This window comes from Eptatretus burgeri, chromosome 4 (genome assembly GCF_056783735.1).
Source record: "Eptatretus burgeri isolate ZD-2024b chromosome 4, Ebu_testis_v1, whole genome shotgun sequence".
Taxonomy (NCBI): Eukaryota; Metazoa; Chordata; class Myxini; order Myxiniformes; family Myxinidae; genus Eptatretus; species Eptatretus burgeri.
In genome coordinates, this window is record NC_140964.1 from 13,149,772 (window position 1) to 13,167,899 (window position 18,128).

General features: G+C 42.0%; 1 protein-coding gene across 8 annotated transcripts in view; it reads left to right on the plus strand.

Moving 5' to 3' along the window:
• The window catches only part of LOC147027498 (uncharacterized), a 504,607-nt gene that overhangs the window by 242,896 nt on the left and 243,583 nt on the right, over nt 1–18,128 (plus strand). For all 8 annotated transcript variants that reach the window (XM_085876963.1, XM_085876968.1, XM_085876964.1 and 5 more), the window contains 2 exons: nt 3,145–3,339; nt 15,294–15,714. In XM_085876963.1, the coding sequence (XP_085733089.1) occupies nt 3,145–3,339; nt 15,294–15,714 (616 nt within the window). The remainder of the gene's footprint in view (nt 1–3,144; nt 3,340–15,293; nt 15,715–18,128) is intronic.

An 18,128-nucleotide genomic window follows, 5' to 3' on the forward strand; every position in this document is an offset into this window, starting at 1 on the left:
TTACCTCCGCCACCGAAGGTGGATGGACGTAATGTTTTCACCCATTTTTGGTGTCTTTTTGTCTGTTTGGATATCTCAAAAAATTATGAACAGATTCGGATAAAAAAATTTGGCAGACAGGTTGGATGTGTGTCAAGGAAGACTTGATTCGATTTTGATGAAGAACCAGATATGAGAATTTTTATCTTGTCAAAAAACGAAGTTTTGCAAGATATGTTAGTCAGCTTGTATGTTTTTTTTTTGTCTGTAATCACGTATAAAAAATTCTGCAGAGCACAGTTATCATCGGAAATTTTTGTAACTTCGCATATCAGAGGCCTATAGAGGTCCCTTTCAGTGCACAAAATTTTGAAGGTCAAGGTAAAAGGTCAAGGTCACTTTGGCGCAAATCAGGGGAGTCGACGAAACCCTTATTTTTTGAGTAATTTTGATCGGATCGTCTTCAAACTTCATGGGAATATAGTTCATGGTCTGGCGCTCAGCTGATTAATTTTTGGTGGCGATTGGCCTTGACCTTCATGGTTAGCACCTCAGGTCAAACATATTTGACCCCAAGGTCAAATTTTCAAGTTTTAGGAACCATATCGTGTAGTACCTCAAATTGAACACCTCGATGAGTGCTTTCTAGATATGTCAAGCTTGAGACATTATGACGTCATTTGGTGACGTTATGAGGCAAAAGCATATTTTTCATGGTTACTCTGTAGAACGATTCTCATCGGAATCTCTCGTAGGCAGATATTCCTCAAGGAGTCGCTCCTGGTGGATAGCAGCTCTGTTCACCTCAGTGTGACCTTAAAGAAGTCACACGTGGTCACCTTTTGGCAAGATACGGGTCACCCTGCGGGTGACATTGGTTTATTTTAATTTTCAAAGTGATTCTTCACCATTGAGTGACAGGGCCAACAACGATATATGGCACGATATTTCAAAAAGTTGTGGACGGATCGTGACAAAACCTGGTGGATGAGTTGAGTGCTTGACAAGAACAAGCCAATTCGATTTTGGTTTGTGATGAGGATTAATGATTTGGATGCAGATCCGGCCAATCAGTGGGATACAAAACGTAAACTGCTCAGCCTGGTGGGCTCTACCGAGTGCCATTCCAGTTGTTTTGTTTTTCTTTCTGTCACTGATTGTTTGTCTTCATGCGACGGTTAATTTTGGTGACCAATTTTTCTCCATTTAACCGTTTTGAAAGTGATGTTTTACAACAACCGAATTATGTCACTCGGCTTGCTAGTATGAAGCCTTCTTGGTGGAATGGCTTCTCTGGTCGATTTAAAGAAATCAAAAGTTGGGGGGTGTGGCTAATATATGGCAAGAAGGAATTTTGAACGTGTGACATGATGAAATGACCTCTTTGCAATGCTGAATATCTAATTTCTTTCATTCAGATGCACATTGGAAGAACTTATAATGTCTAAGGGGATCATGTTTTAATGAAGGTACGGTAAAATGCCATTCCATGAAAGACCCGGATATAAACTACAGCAGTATTTTGTAAGGAATGGGCCCAACAATAATCCAGTAAATACAGTAATGGCAGATTACGGAGCATTCATTGCAATCAATAGCCATATATTTGGTTAAAAAGTATCCTTCTATACTCTTAAAATGAAGATAAACTCCCAATACAGGAAACGAGTACAATTATGATCAAAGGTCCGATCCCAATCTGTGAACGGGAGTCACAATTGCTCTTATGCTAAATGAGGTTTCAACAATTCATCATCTGACTTCGCCGGGAACATGGCTACCCCATGATTTGCACCAGGAATGCTGAAAAAAAACCACACTTACCTTCGATGTCCCGCGAAGCACCACTGTGTCAGCAAAGGGCATCAAAATGGTGAGCATCACCAATACAGGAAACGAGAAGGACTGGTTCATCGTCATGCTAGCGTGCACCACCGATGGAGGGAAGCTGCCATCGTACATCGTCTTTAAGAGGAAGACACTCCGCACAGCAACGTTCCCGCTGGTCGTCATCGTGTGCGGCCATCCAAAGGGTTGGACGGATGAAGAGCTCGTCCAAAACTGCCTGTGTGTCCTGCGGGACAGGCGTGATGGCGGACATTCCCGACGATGAAGCATGCTTTTCCTGAATACATTCCGGTGCCACAAGATGGAGCAGACGAAGATGGCGTTGCGGTGCAGCAACACTGACCTACTCCATCAGGACTTTCTGAAGTGCTGTATATCCAACTACTTTGATGAGATCATATGCTGTGAGAGGACATGGCTGGATTTGACTCGGGAATCGAAGAGAACAGCAACAAGAAAAAGAATGTCTTTGGAATTTTCTTTGGAAAGAAAAGAATGAAATAAAAATGCCAATAAGTAATTATTAAATAAACTAAATCCCCATTCCTCTTTCTTCTTCTCCATATATACTTTCGAACAAAGTTTATTTAAAGTGGTATAATTGAGATGGTTGGTATTCAATAACGTCTGGGGATTTTCACAATGTTTTGCTTTTAATGGAGCACTTTCAAATGAGCATGAGACGTGTTGGACCATCTTTAAATTGATGATACATGCTGGACCATCGGAAAGTTGAGTCGCAAAATATGATATATATTTTATTTTTTTTTGCACGGGAAGGGACGTTAAATTAGAGTGTGGCTCAAACATGACAATTTACGGTAGTTGGATAGTGTCCGTTATCCTCCAGCAATTCAAGCCCTAACCCTTTACCCACCCAATATAATTTGACAATCAAGTTGGGAATTATTTCTGTGATATGCTCAGGTGCCTTGCACGTGCAAAGCACAATGACGTTGACCAGAACCTAATTTATTTGCAACGTACATCGGAGACAAGAGACTGTTGTGGCAATATAAAGCATTTTTTGCAGTGTTTATGTATCGCACTGTTTGTTTGATTTGCACAAACAGCTTGCACACTTTGTTTGAATCATTCCTTTTGCTTTTCCTGTTGAGCCAAGATTACACAGGAAATGTACAGTTGATATTCTCAGCCATATGTACCACTAAAGTTGTAAAAGCACACACATGCACACATTTATGATGCTGTGGTCATAAGCTCTAGGTTAAGATAGGTTGGCAGTCTATTTGTCTGTCAGTACTTCTGACACTGATTATAATTGTTTACCGCGGAGCATTTCGTCCCATTTCCAAGGGCCCCAGGCATTCTGTGACAGTCAGCTGAGCCAGCAGACTGGTGAGCTCCCATATCTGCAGCATGCTGAAAGGCGGTTGGCAGAGGATCACGTAACTGCTGGACCAGATGGATGCCGGCCGATCTCGCCATCACACGCTGGAGCTGCAAACTTGGCAACCAATTATGCACTTGGAGATTACTACACTGGTTCAGGTTAGTTGGTGTAAAATTTTAAAATGTCACTAGGTGATTAGGAACAATGGCCACCTCACTAAAAGATTGGTTCATCCAGGCAGGGGTTCCCAAACCCAGGGTCGTGACCCAAACTTGAGTCGCGAGGACCTTCTGATGGGTCGTGGGTGACTGTGCGCTGCTTGATCTTACAGCGACATACCATGTTAAAACGTTGGCAACTGGCCAACTTCTCACAGTTTTTGAGTGGAGTTTTTCACGTTGAAAGCATTTTCTTCGACAATTTTTATGGTTGGTCCCGGTACCATTTGGGTCGCGAGGCGAATGTGATTTCAAATTTTGGGTCGGCGACAAACAAGTTCGAATTGCAAACACACCCCGTGGAAGTTCATTCGTACAACTCTCAGGTGAGCGATAGCACGGACGACAGATAGTTTTTGAAATTTGGTAAAATTTTTATCTCATCAGAAAAAGAAACCAGAACACCTCACAAGAGAGGCTAGTTTCATATCATCATTTGCGACTTAATTTTGCGTTAGGCATCGCCCAGCGCATTTAAATTTTTTTTATAACAATTTTAAGAAAATGGCCCGAAAGGGCCGTTTCTCGACCCAAAGGGTTGGGATCGCACTTTGGGCTCAGTTCTTGCTTGGGGAATGTTCTCTAGAATATACCTGTCTAGTTTGGTTCAGTTACATTCACAAATAACCGAGAAATCATTTCAAAAAAATGGGCCAAAATGGGCCATTCCTCGGCCCGAAGGGCCGCAATTGCACTTTGGGCTCAGTTACTACCTGCACATATGTGTCTGTCAATTTTCATCGAATTCTGTTCACAAATAATGGAGAAATAGACGTTCAAATGAACTGCACACAAGAAAAGAGGGAACGCGAGTGACACTGAGACCCCGTGGGGTGGAAGACCCCACGGGGTAAAAGGTTTGGGAGCCTATGATCGAGGGACTTGCTTTAGACCACCTCAGCACACAACTAGTTCAAGTTTGTATTGGCCTGTTTCTGTTTGGTATTTCCACCTGAGCAAGCAACTCAGGATGCTGGAATCCCAAGTTAAAAAATGCCTCATTCTGTGTTGTTTTTTGCTATCCACTAATATCCTTGTTATTCTGGTAAAAGCATGCTTTTATTTCCTGACATCCTTTTTCTGAATGTGACAGATTTACAAACTCATCCACAAGCCTTATCTTGTGCAGGAAATTTAAAAAAAACAAGCCGGTCGGCGACATGGGTGGTCGCTAGACTAAGGCGAATTTGAAATATGCAGATAAGAGAACACATCAGATGGCATTTTTGCCGTTCGTTGTTCCATATAGTAACATGACGAGCAACTGTCCATTCATCATTTGTGTTCGATTTCCTAACGCTACGTTAGGGAATCCCAACGCGAATGTTGTGGTGAAAGCATATAGTAATATAATTGCATACTAGTCATAGTTTTTGATGGATCGGGCTGAAATTGATTGACAGAGGTTGATTATAGTGCGCATAAAAGCGTGGAAGCCGATTTTTGATTTTCTACAAAAATGTTTTCGGATTTTTTCAAAAATATCAAAGTCCCGTTGCCAGGCAACGGTGGCGTCCATAGCAACGGTGCTCAAAAGCATACAACTAGATCCTGGTATGAACCTACCAGTCAAGTTTCATCAAAATCGGTTGACTCCTCTGGCCTCCAGAGCTGTCCATTACATACAAACAAACAGACAGACATACAGACAGACGGAAAACCTGAGAATAAGGATAGTCGAGCGACGCGACCACCCAATAACTACTTTTGCTTGCTTTGAAAATTTTATGTCGATGTTCTTTTTTAATCAGGTGACATGGATGGATTGCTTAAAGTGTGTGTCGTGTGTATTTTCAGTTTTACTTCCTGTTTCACCAAATCCTTGGTGATATGTATTTTGGAATTATTAATGCTGAATTCAGTATAATGGTGCAAGTAACAATGTTGTGGTTCACATTTTTGTCATTCTGTCAACCGACTTCGGGCACAAGCACTACTTTTCGGCTCACTCGTGAAAGTGAAGTGGATCTCGTAATTGGCACTACAGCTATCGGGCAAAGGCAGCCACTTGTATGCACGTGCACCTTTGAGATTAGGACATCCAGGCATTCTCGGTAATTTACCGCCTCGCTGTTTGTTCATTGTTATTAATTTGATTTGTAAATGGTCACAAAACGTTACATTGTTCAATTCTTTAGAAATTCGTCTTTGAATTTGCAGGTCATATTGTGTTTGCCCGAAATAGGGCGAACAACTAATGCTAAACAAACGAAAGTGACGGCATTCAACCATCGAGAGGGATCTCGATCCCATCAAAAAAGTAGAATCAAATTCGAGACAGTCAATGACTTCAAGTGTCTTGGATCCTGGGTTAACACAACTGCTCAGGATATCGAACAAGGGAAATCTGCTGCACGGAGAGCTTGCACCAAATTTTCAAGAACATGGAAGTCGGCACACTCTCGGCGTAGATCGACTGTTCATGGCAACAGTTGAGTTTCAGTGTTTCACGGGCAGGGTGATTCATCAATGTGTGTGCAATATCTCGAATGGATTTTGAGCGAGGTGTCTTGCCTGCGCGCATTAGTTGGTGGACGTTAAAGTTCCCACCGTGTCGTTCGCCAAGGGTAGGGGAGGAATCGGCGGCACCCTGAACAAGTTCCAAATTCCTGCCCTGACGACTGCTGGGAAAGCAATGACAAACTACCAAGTTTCAGCCTTGCCAAGCAGCCAACGACCTGCCTTCAGGCAGAGCACACAATCAATCAATCAATCAATCAGTCAATCATCCTTCTCAAGCTCTTTCTCTTTTTGTCATTCAAAATTTTTATTGTTTCCCATTCTCTACGCTCTTGATGGTGTGAAGATCCGGTGTGGGTGTTTATGAGCATCCAGTGTGGATGGTGTGCCTCCATTTCTGTGTTTCACTTTCCTTCTTACAATTCTTTCAAATTGTTGCATTTGTTTTTTTCACTACCGATGTGTTTCTTCTCCTCACTCGTTCTGTAATCATCAAATTATGTACTCATCATTGTGAACTTTTACCTGTCTATTACACTTCATATTGCCGTTGTTTCTGTTAGATGTTTTAAGGTTAAATCAATCCTGTCTGTTTGTATGCTAATTCTGACATTTTGGAAGAATGAAAATAAAGCATTAAGTAATATAATTTTCCTTTTGGGTACAGAGCAAGTCAGTTTGATTAGAAAATAGACACATTATGCTTTATGCACTCTGGGCACAGGTTAAGTGCACGACACTCCATGGAAACAAAATGGCTTCAAATTGCAAGTTGTCGCTACTCCTCATATGTATGGACTCCAACACCCCCTCCTCCTAACCACACGGAGATGGGGAGCCGACTCACGATTTTTGCCCCTTACAGCTGAGTCAATCCCCACCACATTTTGCATATGTGTTGGTTTCCCAGAGGGAATGGTTATTTACAAGTTTTTCACAGAACTTTTTTTGTTTGAGGAATTAAATAATGGAATTTCTTATCAAGGATGTCTCTTCTCCATCTGCATGGTCGTCAGGGAATGTCCGTAGAACAAATAAAGGACATCAACATCATCATCATCAACATCATCAACATCTACATCAACATCAACATCATCATCAACATCTTCAACATCAACATCAACATCATCATCATTTTATGGCTGTTTCCATGCTTGCATGTGTAAGCCCATGCTTGCATGAAAGTGAAGCAAAACTCTACAAAGAAAAAGGAAAATTGCACAGGAGGAGGCAAGCTGGCAAGAGAATGGGGAAAATCATCAGTGCATTAATAAAGCCGAAAGGATAAAGCAAGGAATATCTTGAAAGGAGGCAGTTATCGCACGTGCTTTGTGAAGGTACAATCAAGACTCGATAAGTCGTGCCACGTGATTTGCGAAGATAACGCCACTTGATACAGATGCACTAATGGTCGTTTAAGAAAATGTTTGTACTCTGTCTTTAACAAATTGACAGCAGTCACTGGGATAAAACACTTGCTGACAGGTGGTTGTGCTGCTGTTCTTTCTCATTTTGTGCTCATAGTTATCCACACGATAAGAGAGATGTTTGTCTGTCGGTGTGCCTGTGTGTCGCCCTTTTTCTCAGAAGTGGCCAAATATATATTTGTCAAACTTTCAAGGGTTCGTCAGTAAGTGATGGGGAGTGTTTTAGACAAAACAATTTTTTTTTTTGATCACTCTATAGTGGCTCAGCCTTTGTGGCTATGTGAAAGGTCATATTACATTATCCCTGACCCCATTCATTAGTTGATGTAGGGAAGTGTTTTAGGCCCCCACAAAAAAGAAGGATTTCATTTCTTCACAATGCCAGCAGGATTAGAGCACCACCAGGAAGGCCGGGTACCCCTTCTCGTGTTACATGTTGTTCAAACCGTAGTCACACAGCAAATGTTTGATGTTAGAGTTAGGGACAGATAGTCCATACCTTGCTTATATATGCTTATCTTCCAATGTTTTAGCTGTCACATCCCTTGCATATTAAACTTTGGACTCTGGCCTGACAAGAGACTTTTTTAAGCTTTGCTGTAATATTGAAGAAAGGCTGAATTAAACTGGAAAGAGGGAAATGGAAAAAAATCGAACAATAAGAGAATACCTACTTGTATGTTTTTGGTTATGTGTAAGTTGGAGAATGTTGATTGGACATGCCAGACCTTTATGGCCTCATCCATTACCGGGCGGGGTGGGGAGCTGCTGTTGTAATCTGTATGGGTCAGTGTGTGTGTGTGTGTGTGTGTGTGTGTGTGTGTGTGTGTGTGTGTGTGTGTGTGTGTGTGTGTGTGTGTGTGTGTGTGTGTGTGTGTGTGAGAGAGAGAGAGAGAGAGAGAGAGAGAGAGAGAGAGAGAGAGAGAGAGAGAGAGAGAGAGAGAGAGAGAGAGAGAGAGAGAGAGAGAGAGAGAGAGAGAGAGAGAGAGAGAGAGAGAGAGAGAGAGAGAGAGAGAGAGAGAGAGAGAGAGAGAGAGAGAGAGAGAGAGAGAGAGAGAGAGAGAGAGAGAGAGAGACAGGCAGAGAGAGAGAGACAGGCAGAGAGACAGAGACAGGCAGAGAGACAGAGACAGGCAGAGAGACAGAGACAGGCAGAGAGACAGAGACAGGCAGAGAGACAGAGACAGCCAGACAGGCAGAGAGACAGAGACACACACAGCGCACGAGTGAGACAGACAGACAGAGAGACACACACAGACACAGAGAGAGAAACAGACAGACAGACAGACACACGCACACGCGCGCGCGCACACACACACACACACACACACACACACACACACACACACACACACACACACACACACACACACACACACACACACACACACACACACAGCGCACGAGCGAGACAGACAGGCAGAATGAGAGTGTGAGAGAGTCAGGTGAGTCCGAGACAGAGAGAGGCCGAGTCTGAGTGCAGATCTACTTTCATATAGATGGTTCATTTTCAGATTTTTTTTTTTTTTTTTGGATGCATAGTCGAGGCTCGTGGAAGAGCTAGAACAGTGAACGGATCAGGACGTTACAGAGAAAATCAGGATGAAAAACACGCATGCTTGGGGTGGACAAAATGGATACAGAAGGAAACTCCACTCCAATGAGGGAAAACTGGAAAATTGGAAGATCTACTGCAATCTATGTACTCTCGTGAGACTGAATTCTTGAATGCTCAGTTTTGTTCTCACTTTTTATTGGCACACAGCAGAAGCATGCAGTTGATAAGTATTGCAGTATTGTGAAAATTATGAGAATATATCGTCATCGGTATTACCTGCCATTATTCCAGTCCATACACAATTACTCCGTGTGGGAGGAGGTGTGCTTGAAGGAGACTTCTCTATAAATATCGGACTAAGGACTACGCCACCAACTATCTGGCATGTGGTTCAGGCTGTCTTCCTTTGTTGAAAATGAATTTCTCAAAAGTGACATTTTCAATGTGTACTCATTGTGAACAAAAACTGTGGGACGAGTTCTTTGTTATACAACGGTAATTCAAATTATAATTTATCATTTTGATATCTCGAGAAACAAGAAGGAATGTAAAGTTTGCCAAAATGTCCATTTCTTGATATAAGGGAAGCGTTGAGTATCGTGAGTAGATGATTAATCACACACTTGACTTTAGATTAATTTTTCATCTGGGATTGTAGCACGGAAGGTTTTTTTTTTTTTTCTTTTTTGTGATGATAGTTTAATTTAAAATGCAATTACTGCTTTCAAACAAAAAACTGCTTGTTAAGGCAAGTTGAACTGAGACCCCATATCTTCCTGTTCATCGGCCTGCACCCAAACTTCCTTTTGTTCTTTTGATTTTTTTTTAATATATTTTTTGGCATCTGCTTTGTTTTTTTTCATTCCTGCTCTATTCTGATTAGAACACGACAATGAAAGGACAATAATTCTGATTGTCAGTGTGGTTGGAATGACCAGAGGTCACACACTGTCGCAGTAGTGTTACATCTCTGCGAAATGAGCAATGGTTTAATAAGGTCTCGAGGCCGCTCATTGGAGCTCCTTTACACCCGGTCGACTGTCAATGAAGTGTTTGCTCTTTTTAGTTTTACCTTCACTAGAGTTTCTTATTAAGTAGTTTAATAGTGGAGTGTTGCTGAGATCATTAAACATGCATCTCTTTTTAACATGTATATCTTCATCCGGTAATCTCATTGAATATCCTTGCATAACGAGGTGTTTTTAAATACCTCTGTCACCAAAGGAGGATGGAAGTTATGTTTTCACCCTCGTCTGTCTGTCTGTCTGAGCAGGATATCTCAAAAAGTTACGGGCGGGATTCAGATTGAATTAGGGTTGACAGGTTCGGTGTGTGACAAGTAGGGCTGTCCTTATTGTATTTTTTCTGGAAATTTCAAGGGGCTAACCCGAATTTAGGTTGATATTTATCAGGAAAAAAAAATGTGAACCCGAAATTTTTTTTTAGGGGTTTCTACCATCTATCGAAATTTGAAAAAAAGAAATTCATTTTATAATTTTCTTTTTTTTCACATTATGCCAAAATTAACATTAACATGTAATGTATGATGTTTTCTGGTGCATTAGAATCTGAAATACTGCAGAAAAATATTGTTGAACTTGGCAAGATTTTTCCAGTCTGTCTCAGTGAAACTTGAAAAGTCTAAAAAAAATCAATATTTTATGTATTTTTCGTGTTTTTCGAACTCCGCAGTTTGCAGACAGGGTCTTTGAACAGATGGGACAAGAGCTATAGTTCACTTGTTCAAAGTTGATTTCTTACAGTCCAGGAATCGTTTTCGGTGATTAGTTCCCGCTTGTAATAGGTACTGCTTTTGCTCCTCATCGTGCGTAAAAAGACTGTTGTACTCAGTCGCCAGGGCTACACCACATTCTGCACAGTCATTCACAACTTTCAGCTTGCTGACGATAGTACGGCTCTGTATGAAACTATCTTCAGTTTCCCATTGATCCGGTCTTTGTGCAGAAAGTCAGAGTTCAAATGCAGTACATCAAAAAAACTTCTGCTTCTCGGAGATGCGAAATCTTCCAGTTTTCGGCGCATGATGTTGTTACGAATTTGGAATTTGATTGCACACAACATACAGGTTCCTTTTGTCAGCTATGTCGATAAGTGCTTGTTCCCTAGATAGCTCACCTTCCATTGTTTAAATGTTTCGAAATCGATTAGATGCGCTGCGGATCGATTTAATAGTTAGGGAGCGAACAATGGAGACGTCCCTCCCCCTCTTCTGCGAAGAGGAAGAAGAGCCCTTCCGTCCCGTGATTCATGACGTCAACAACTCCCTCCCACCCGTGGTTGCGCGGGGGATGAATCACGAGGGCATGAGTCATGCCGGGCGCGGGGGAGGGGGCGGAGAAGGATAAAGAGGAGATCCTTTCTTTGTTCGGAGTGGGGGAGTGGTTGTTCAGCAGACCTTCGGGTCCTGTTTGGCTTGGGTTAAGGTTGAGGCTTTTGGAAGCTTTTTGCTTCTGCTGGGTAGTTGTTCAGCAGGCTGTCGAGTCCTGCTTGGCTCGGTCGAGCTTCGGCTGCAGCCTGGCTCGGGAGGAGGCTTTTTGAAGGCTTTCTGCTTTGGTGGTTCAGTGAGCTTCGGCTTCTGCTTGGCTCAGGAGAGCTTTCTGCTTCGAGCTGCTTTGTTTGGAAGAGAGTTGAGCCGGTTGCTCGACTCGAGCTGCGAGTGGTGGCTTCTTCTTCTTGGTTCGTGGAGCTCTTTGTTCTCCGTTTGGTTCTTGGCTTGGTGCAACTCATCGACCTCTTCTTGGAGGTGGTTCCTCGGGGAAGCGATGCATCGGCGGGAAGGATCGGCGCCTCGTCTCACCAGCACGTGTTGAGAAGCGCGGGAGGATTCGCGGGAGCTCGGGAAGGATCGCGGCTCATGGCGATTGGATCCAGCTCGCTCTCGCTGGAGCCTGGGTCCAAACAACTTGAAGACCACACGAGGTGGAGAGGTTTGAGATAGGCTCTGGGTTTCAGCTCACCTGTCCTCCGAGCTGGAGCTCGTTATTAAAGGCCTCAGCCACCATTTCTTGGGTGTGTGTGTGCGTACGTGTGTCCGTGGGCCGTCTAATAAGTAGGAAATTGTTAAGTGCTTTGTGTGCTGTAAATGTTTGCATTGCATTTCGTAAAGTCGGTCTAGTTCTGCTCTTACGTGCTTCCCCAGTTCCCCATTATTATTAATAAATACCGCAATTGTCAAATGTTTTCAGCTCGTCGCGTCGATTCTTTCATTGACTGAGCATTTCGTGTGTTGGGAGTTAGAAAGCCGTTGGTTTGCCATAAAAGGGGGACATTTGGACCGACGGTTCTCGGTGATTAAGCTGCTCGGAATCGCACACGGGACAGGCTCGCCTCAGCGGCTTGTTCCGTACAAGTTCCGTCGAGGATGGAATACCCTAGTAGTTGGATCACGTGGGTATTTAGGTAAATTGAAGATTGGCAATCGACCCTACCCCACGTGGTCTGCCCATTGGCGTATTTCGGTTCTTGTACAAGGACCCGTCGACTCGGACTTATCCGGGCGGCGATCTATATTCCGGGCGATCGGTCGGGCTGACTCGACTTGCGGCTCCGTCAGAGCGGTCGGTTGGCGGCCGACCCCGGCACCGTAACAATATCTTTCTGGTGAACAACAGCTCGTTTCGGTGCTTCATCATCGTCATCGTCTTGTTCTTTTAGAGTTTGAGATATTTTTTTATTTTTGTCTCAATTGACACGTTTCAGTCAAATAGACATAATGGTATCAGTTCTACCGATAAATACCACAGCTGTCCCAGCAACTTTTCACCGTTGTCTTAGATATATCAACGTTCACTTCGGAATATTTATCCATTCGCTTTAACAATGTCAGGTCTGAATTCAGTATATATTCTGAAACGATAGAATAGTTATCATTAGTTCACGAAAGGCAATTTTGCAAAATGCCTGAATGACCGGATACCAGACCTGAAAGTGACGGCAGTCAGTCACTGACTGACGGACTCAGTGATTCAATGGAGTAATGAGCAGACAATACAACAGATCTCAACAATAAATATCTCGTACGTACAACAAGCCGTGTCAGTACAAGATCAAAAGACATAATTTCATGTTGAAAATGATAAATTTTCCCATTTTTGAGCCACGTTTTTGGATCAAAAACATTTTTTTCGTGTTATTCACGTTCGAACCAACCAGTAAACATGCAAAAATTTCATGAAAAATATCTCTGACATACAAATACAAAAATACAAAAAAAACATTAAAATGCACATTTGTTTTTTACAATTTTTGACAGCTGGTAGCAACCCCGAGACAAAAATTTTTTCGGGTTCATATTTTTTTATACATTTTTTTTCTCATAAATATCAACCTATATTTGGGTTAGCCCCTTGAAATTTCCGAAAAAAATAAAATAAGGACATACCGAGTGACAATGATGAATTGATTCCATTTTTGGTGAAGATACGGATCCGGATATTATAATTTTTAATTTTTCTTAATAATTCATCTTAATGATAAGAGATGGGGCTAAAACTAAATGTAGCATGATATTTCAAAAAGCTGTGAGCAGATCTTGGCAAAACCTGGTGGATGAGTTTGGTAGATGACAAGAATGATCAGATTCGATTTTGGTTAAAGTCTGGATTCAGATACAGTCTATCAGTGGGATACAAAAGGTAAACTGTTCAGTGTGGCGGAGGAGTGCACTCTACCGAGTGCCATTCTTGTTTTACATTCGAATTGCGTTCGATTTTTGTGTGGATACTGCTTCCATTCTCTCTTCATTTTTAGCTCACCTGGACTTCAGTCAGGTGAGCTCATGCGATTGAGCAGTGTCTGTAGGTAAGTGAGTGAGTCAGTCAGTTCGTTGGTATTTGTATTAGAACCCTCTAAAATATTGTCATTGCTCTGTTCTCCAAAACGACACAAACAATTTTGATGAAACTTGACTACAACATTCATCACCCATGATGTGATGTGATGTACCAAAGCTTATCATCTGCATAAAAATCTGCACTCATCAAGGGGGGTCTACGGGTGTGTGGGTGGGGGGGAGGGGGTGGTTGACCTTCCCCCAAACAGGTATTTGCTCTCCTCTCCAAAACTACACACACAATTTCGATGAAACTTGACCACAACCTTCAGCACCTGTCATCATCTGTCAAAGTGTATCGAATGCATCAAAATCTGCACTCATTGAGGTATTCTATGGGGGGAGGGGTTCTGACCCCCCCAAAAATAGATATTTGCTCTCTTGTCCGAAGTACACAGAATTTCAATGAAACTTGACCGCAACCTTCATCACCCTTGATATACCAAAGTTTGTTCACGGCATCAAAAGTTTCAGGGTCTTCGGGGGTCTGCAGGGGGTTTGTTTGACTGTTGCTCCTGATCCAGGTGAGCTTCAGGACAGGTGATCTTTTTTTTTCTTCTTCTTCTGTAAATAGATGAACAGGATTTTAAGCAAAAGTGATTGGGTAGCATGCACAATTCGCAACGCATTAACTCGATGTTCTTTCATTCGACCCACTGTGGGTGTTCTGTGGTTGTCGTTTTTTTCACAGCCGTGGTCATCTTTTACTCGTACTTTGCACAACGCAAAGCTTTATACAAGATAATACAAGAACCTGGACAAAGGAGAAGGCCATTTTGCCCATCGTGCCTGTGTTCTATCCATACCACATTAATTGAATCAAACAATTAATTTGCTTAATTTCTACCTGGGGGGGGGTGCGGGAGGAGAGGGTGTGGGGGGTTTGGGAAGGAGAAGCGGGGAGGAGAACTTTGGGGAACACACAGGGATATTACCAGGTTGGTTTTTTTGTTTATTAATCTTACTTTTTTTATCTATTTATCAATGTCCCTGTTTGTCTATTTATTTATCTATCTGCTCATCTGACTGTTTGCCAGTTGGTCTTCATTTATTAACTTTTGATTTACCTGTCCTGGAAGAACTAGAAATATTCAAATATAACCAAATAAGTTTCATGTTGTTCTGGTCTTTTGCACACCATCATCCATCTGCTTGCTCAAAGCTTCTTTAATATTTAATTAGAAACAAAACACATCACTTTGTAACCCTCACATTGTTAGCAGGTTATCAGTAATTGCTACCTGTTTGAAGTCTCATGCTGCTGATTCACTACTTCCAAACATTAACATCTGAATGAAGCTTAGAATTTGGAGATTAAAGCAGAAAACAGTTATTTTTCTCCCAAATAAACATCAACCTTGTTAAAATTTTGCCAAATGATAGTAATAAAATATTTGGCCACATAGTTCAGCTGATTGCTTTAATCGTGCAGTGTTTTTATGGAAGGCATATTGGAGTCAAAAATATGTTTCATCTCATTTGTAAAGCAAAACACCTTTCTGTAGTTTATAAAACTTGGGCTTCAAGATCACATGTGAATATACACTTGTCTGATCACCATGTTTTATAAAAAAAACTTTTTTTTTTATTCCGACAGGTTATGCTGAACAATTCCAACCTCAGATTGGGGGTATAACCTATCCTGATGTCACAAACTTTCCTGAAAATGCTGCATTTGGAGAAACGACTTCATACCCAGAGGGTGGGGCCTTCACTGAGCCACCCGGCTACATGGACAACCCACTCTATGCTGATGCCTCATCTTACCCAGATCCTACAGGGTACCCCGACACTCCGGCTTATGCAGATATGGTTGGCTATCCAGAGGCAGGCAGGTTTCATGAGTCTGCACCATATCCTGAGCTGGCCATGTTTCCTTCTGGTTCGCCTCAACTGGGACATGGACTGTCCCGTGGTGACTCGACCTTTTCGCATGGCAGGCGGCTGCCAGCTGCTAGCACGCTTGGCCGTGGACCAACTCGACAGGCATCACTTGACAGCATCCGTAAGGATCCCAGGTGAGATATGCAGCTTTATTGGTTTTCAGGTGGAGTTGTTGACAATGCGGTGAGAAGAGTCAGAATGGATTTGAGAGATTGATGGCATGAATTTATCGATTTCATGGAGTGGTGGAATGAGAGTAAGGATTTGAAGAAGTGATGGCACGAAAGCATGGATTTGAAGGATTGATGGCACAAAGGTAGTGATTTTAAATCGTGGATTTGGAAGAATAAAGACAGTGTGTTGGCTGGAATGTATCAAGTTAACAGCAAGAATGTAAAAATATCTTCTTGGTTTGGCTTCATTTCTGGCTGCCAGAGTTGGTGAAGCGTAACTCGGCCTCCATGAGCAACAGTGTGTTCTTGTGCGACAAAGAATGCCAGTCTCTCTGAATTCTGGTTTCAGGTGTTGTTTTCCACTCATTTTGCATTCTTTATCGGTTTTATTTTTTCTTTGCTTTTTGAATTCACACACATTTTAAAAATTCATCCACAAACGACCAAAAGCAATTACTTCTTAAAAATGAAAACCGACCCCTAAATCACTTCACATTATTCTCATGATCTTTAGTTATTTATAAACATGATAAAATTAATCTCTTATTTATTGCTGTCCTCGAATGTAATGTTTTTATTGCAATAGCTGTAACTTGTGCAATATTTCATCCAACAGCATTCAAGTGTGAACTTAAGATTTCAAACGGTAACAAGCATTTTCCATCATAAGTTTTTGGTCGTTATTGCAACGAAACAAGAAATGACTTTTGAAGGTTTGAATTTGTGGGGAGTCCGACAAATATGGCCCCAGTACCTTCCACTCATCCAACACTGTTGGCATTGTCATTGATGCTGTCAAATCATGCCATGTTCAAATTGTTTTGTGCAATCGATCGGCTTTAATTAGGAGGGACTTTAGGAAAGGTATACCAGCAATGCATCTCTACTGTAAGAGAGATGTTTGTCTGTCTGTCTGTCTGTCTGTCTCTCTGTTTGTCTCTCTGTCCGTGTCATTATTTTTCTCAGAGATGGCCAAATCGATCTTCATCAAACTTTCAGAGGTTCAGCAATGAGTGTCGGAGAGTGTTTTAGGCAAAAAAAAATTAATTTTGAAAATAAAAGTTGGATTTTTATTTATTTATTTATTTATTATTGCTCTATAGTGCCTCAGCCTTTGTAGCTATGTTTAAGGTTGCATTAAATGACCCATGAACCCATTCCGTAGTGGGTGTAGGGAAATGTTTAGGCCCCTGCAAAAAATAGAAAAAACAAAATTTGATTTCTTCAAAATGCCAACATGTTCAGAACAGCACCGGAAACTCCTGCTAGCTTGATATAAGTTCCAAATACAGGCATTTTTGCCGAGTTGTTTTTGCTCATCCTCAGGCCGTTAGGTCATTAGGCTGCTGAAGCAGTTTCATTGGCTCGGGGTTACAATCCCGGAAGGGTCACCACTCCCACACAGGATACTCGACTGACTTACCCCCAGCAAGTTGGTGCTGATTTTGCCAAGCTCAAAATGATGATAAGCTGAGGCAACCTGTCAGGTGTTATTTTGGCACTGCTTGGGCTTGATTGAACTCAGGACCTTAAAAGCCCAAGCCAACCGCATCAACTGTTAAGCCACTACAAACATCATTTATATGTATCACAGAAGTTTGCTGTCATCAAGATGTTGTACATACATGGAGGAATTAATTTACATTTATAGGGAAAATATTTTTCTCAAGGTATTTTTCAGCCTTCTCAAGGTATGTTGTCCAAAAGGGCCAATATACATTTGGCATTTAATGTAAAAGGGATCAGTCACAGCCTGATGAAGTGAGACCTCTGCATATCACTACAGTACCAGGGTCTGGTGTTACCATGAGAGGGCTTCTCAGTTCTTTGTCTAACCCCTGCAGCTGAGGCCGCCGGCCACAGGTAACTCTGGTCTGACAGGTTTCAAGGCAATTGCGACCGCTAGTTAAAATTACCGAAACCTAACAGGGTTCTCGCTCCTTGGTTACGGCTTGGCAACCATAAATGTGGGGCCACACCCTCAAATCGCACCCATCTATTTATTATGTATGGCCGAGCAAAACTGTGGGTAGTGTGTTGGCTCACAGGATGAGCTATTGGTGGGGTAAAACATCTCGGCTATCTCGTCTTAGACTCTAGGTCGGACCATTGAAGGAAAGGATGAAAGCAAGCAGGACGGAAATGTTTTACAGTTCAAAAGCAGGTGCATTTATTGACAAACACGTAATAATCATTTTGCAAGTATTTACAAGATAATCAAAGAGCATGGACATGCATTTACAACCAAAGCAATGAAAAGAACATTGGGATGTATTTACCGCAAATATTTACAATGAGCACATGCATCATTCAAAGGAACAAAAGAAAAGTAATTATCCTTAACATTTACGGAGCCCAATTACACAATCTTTCTA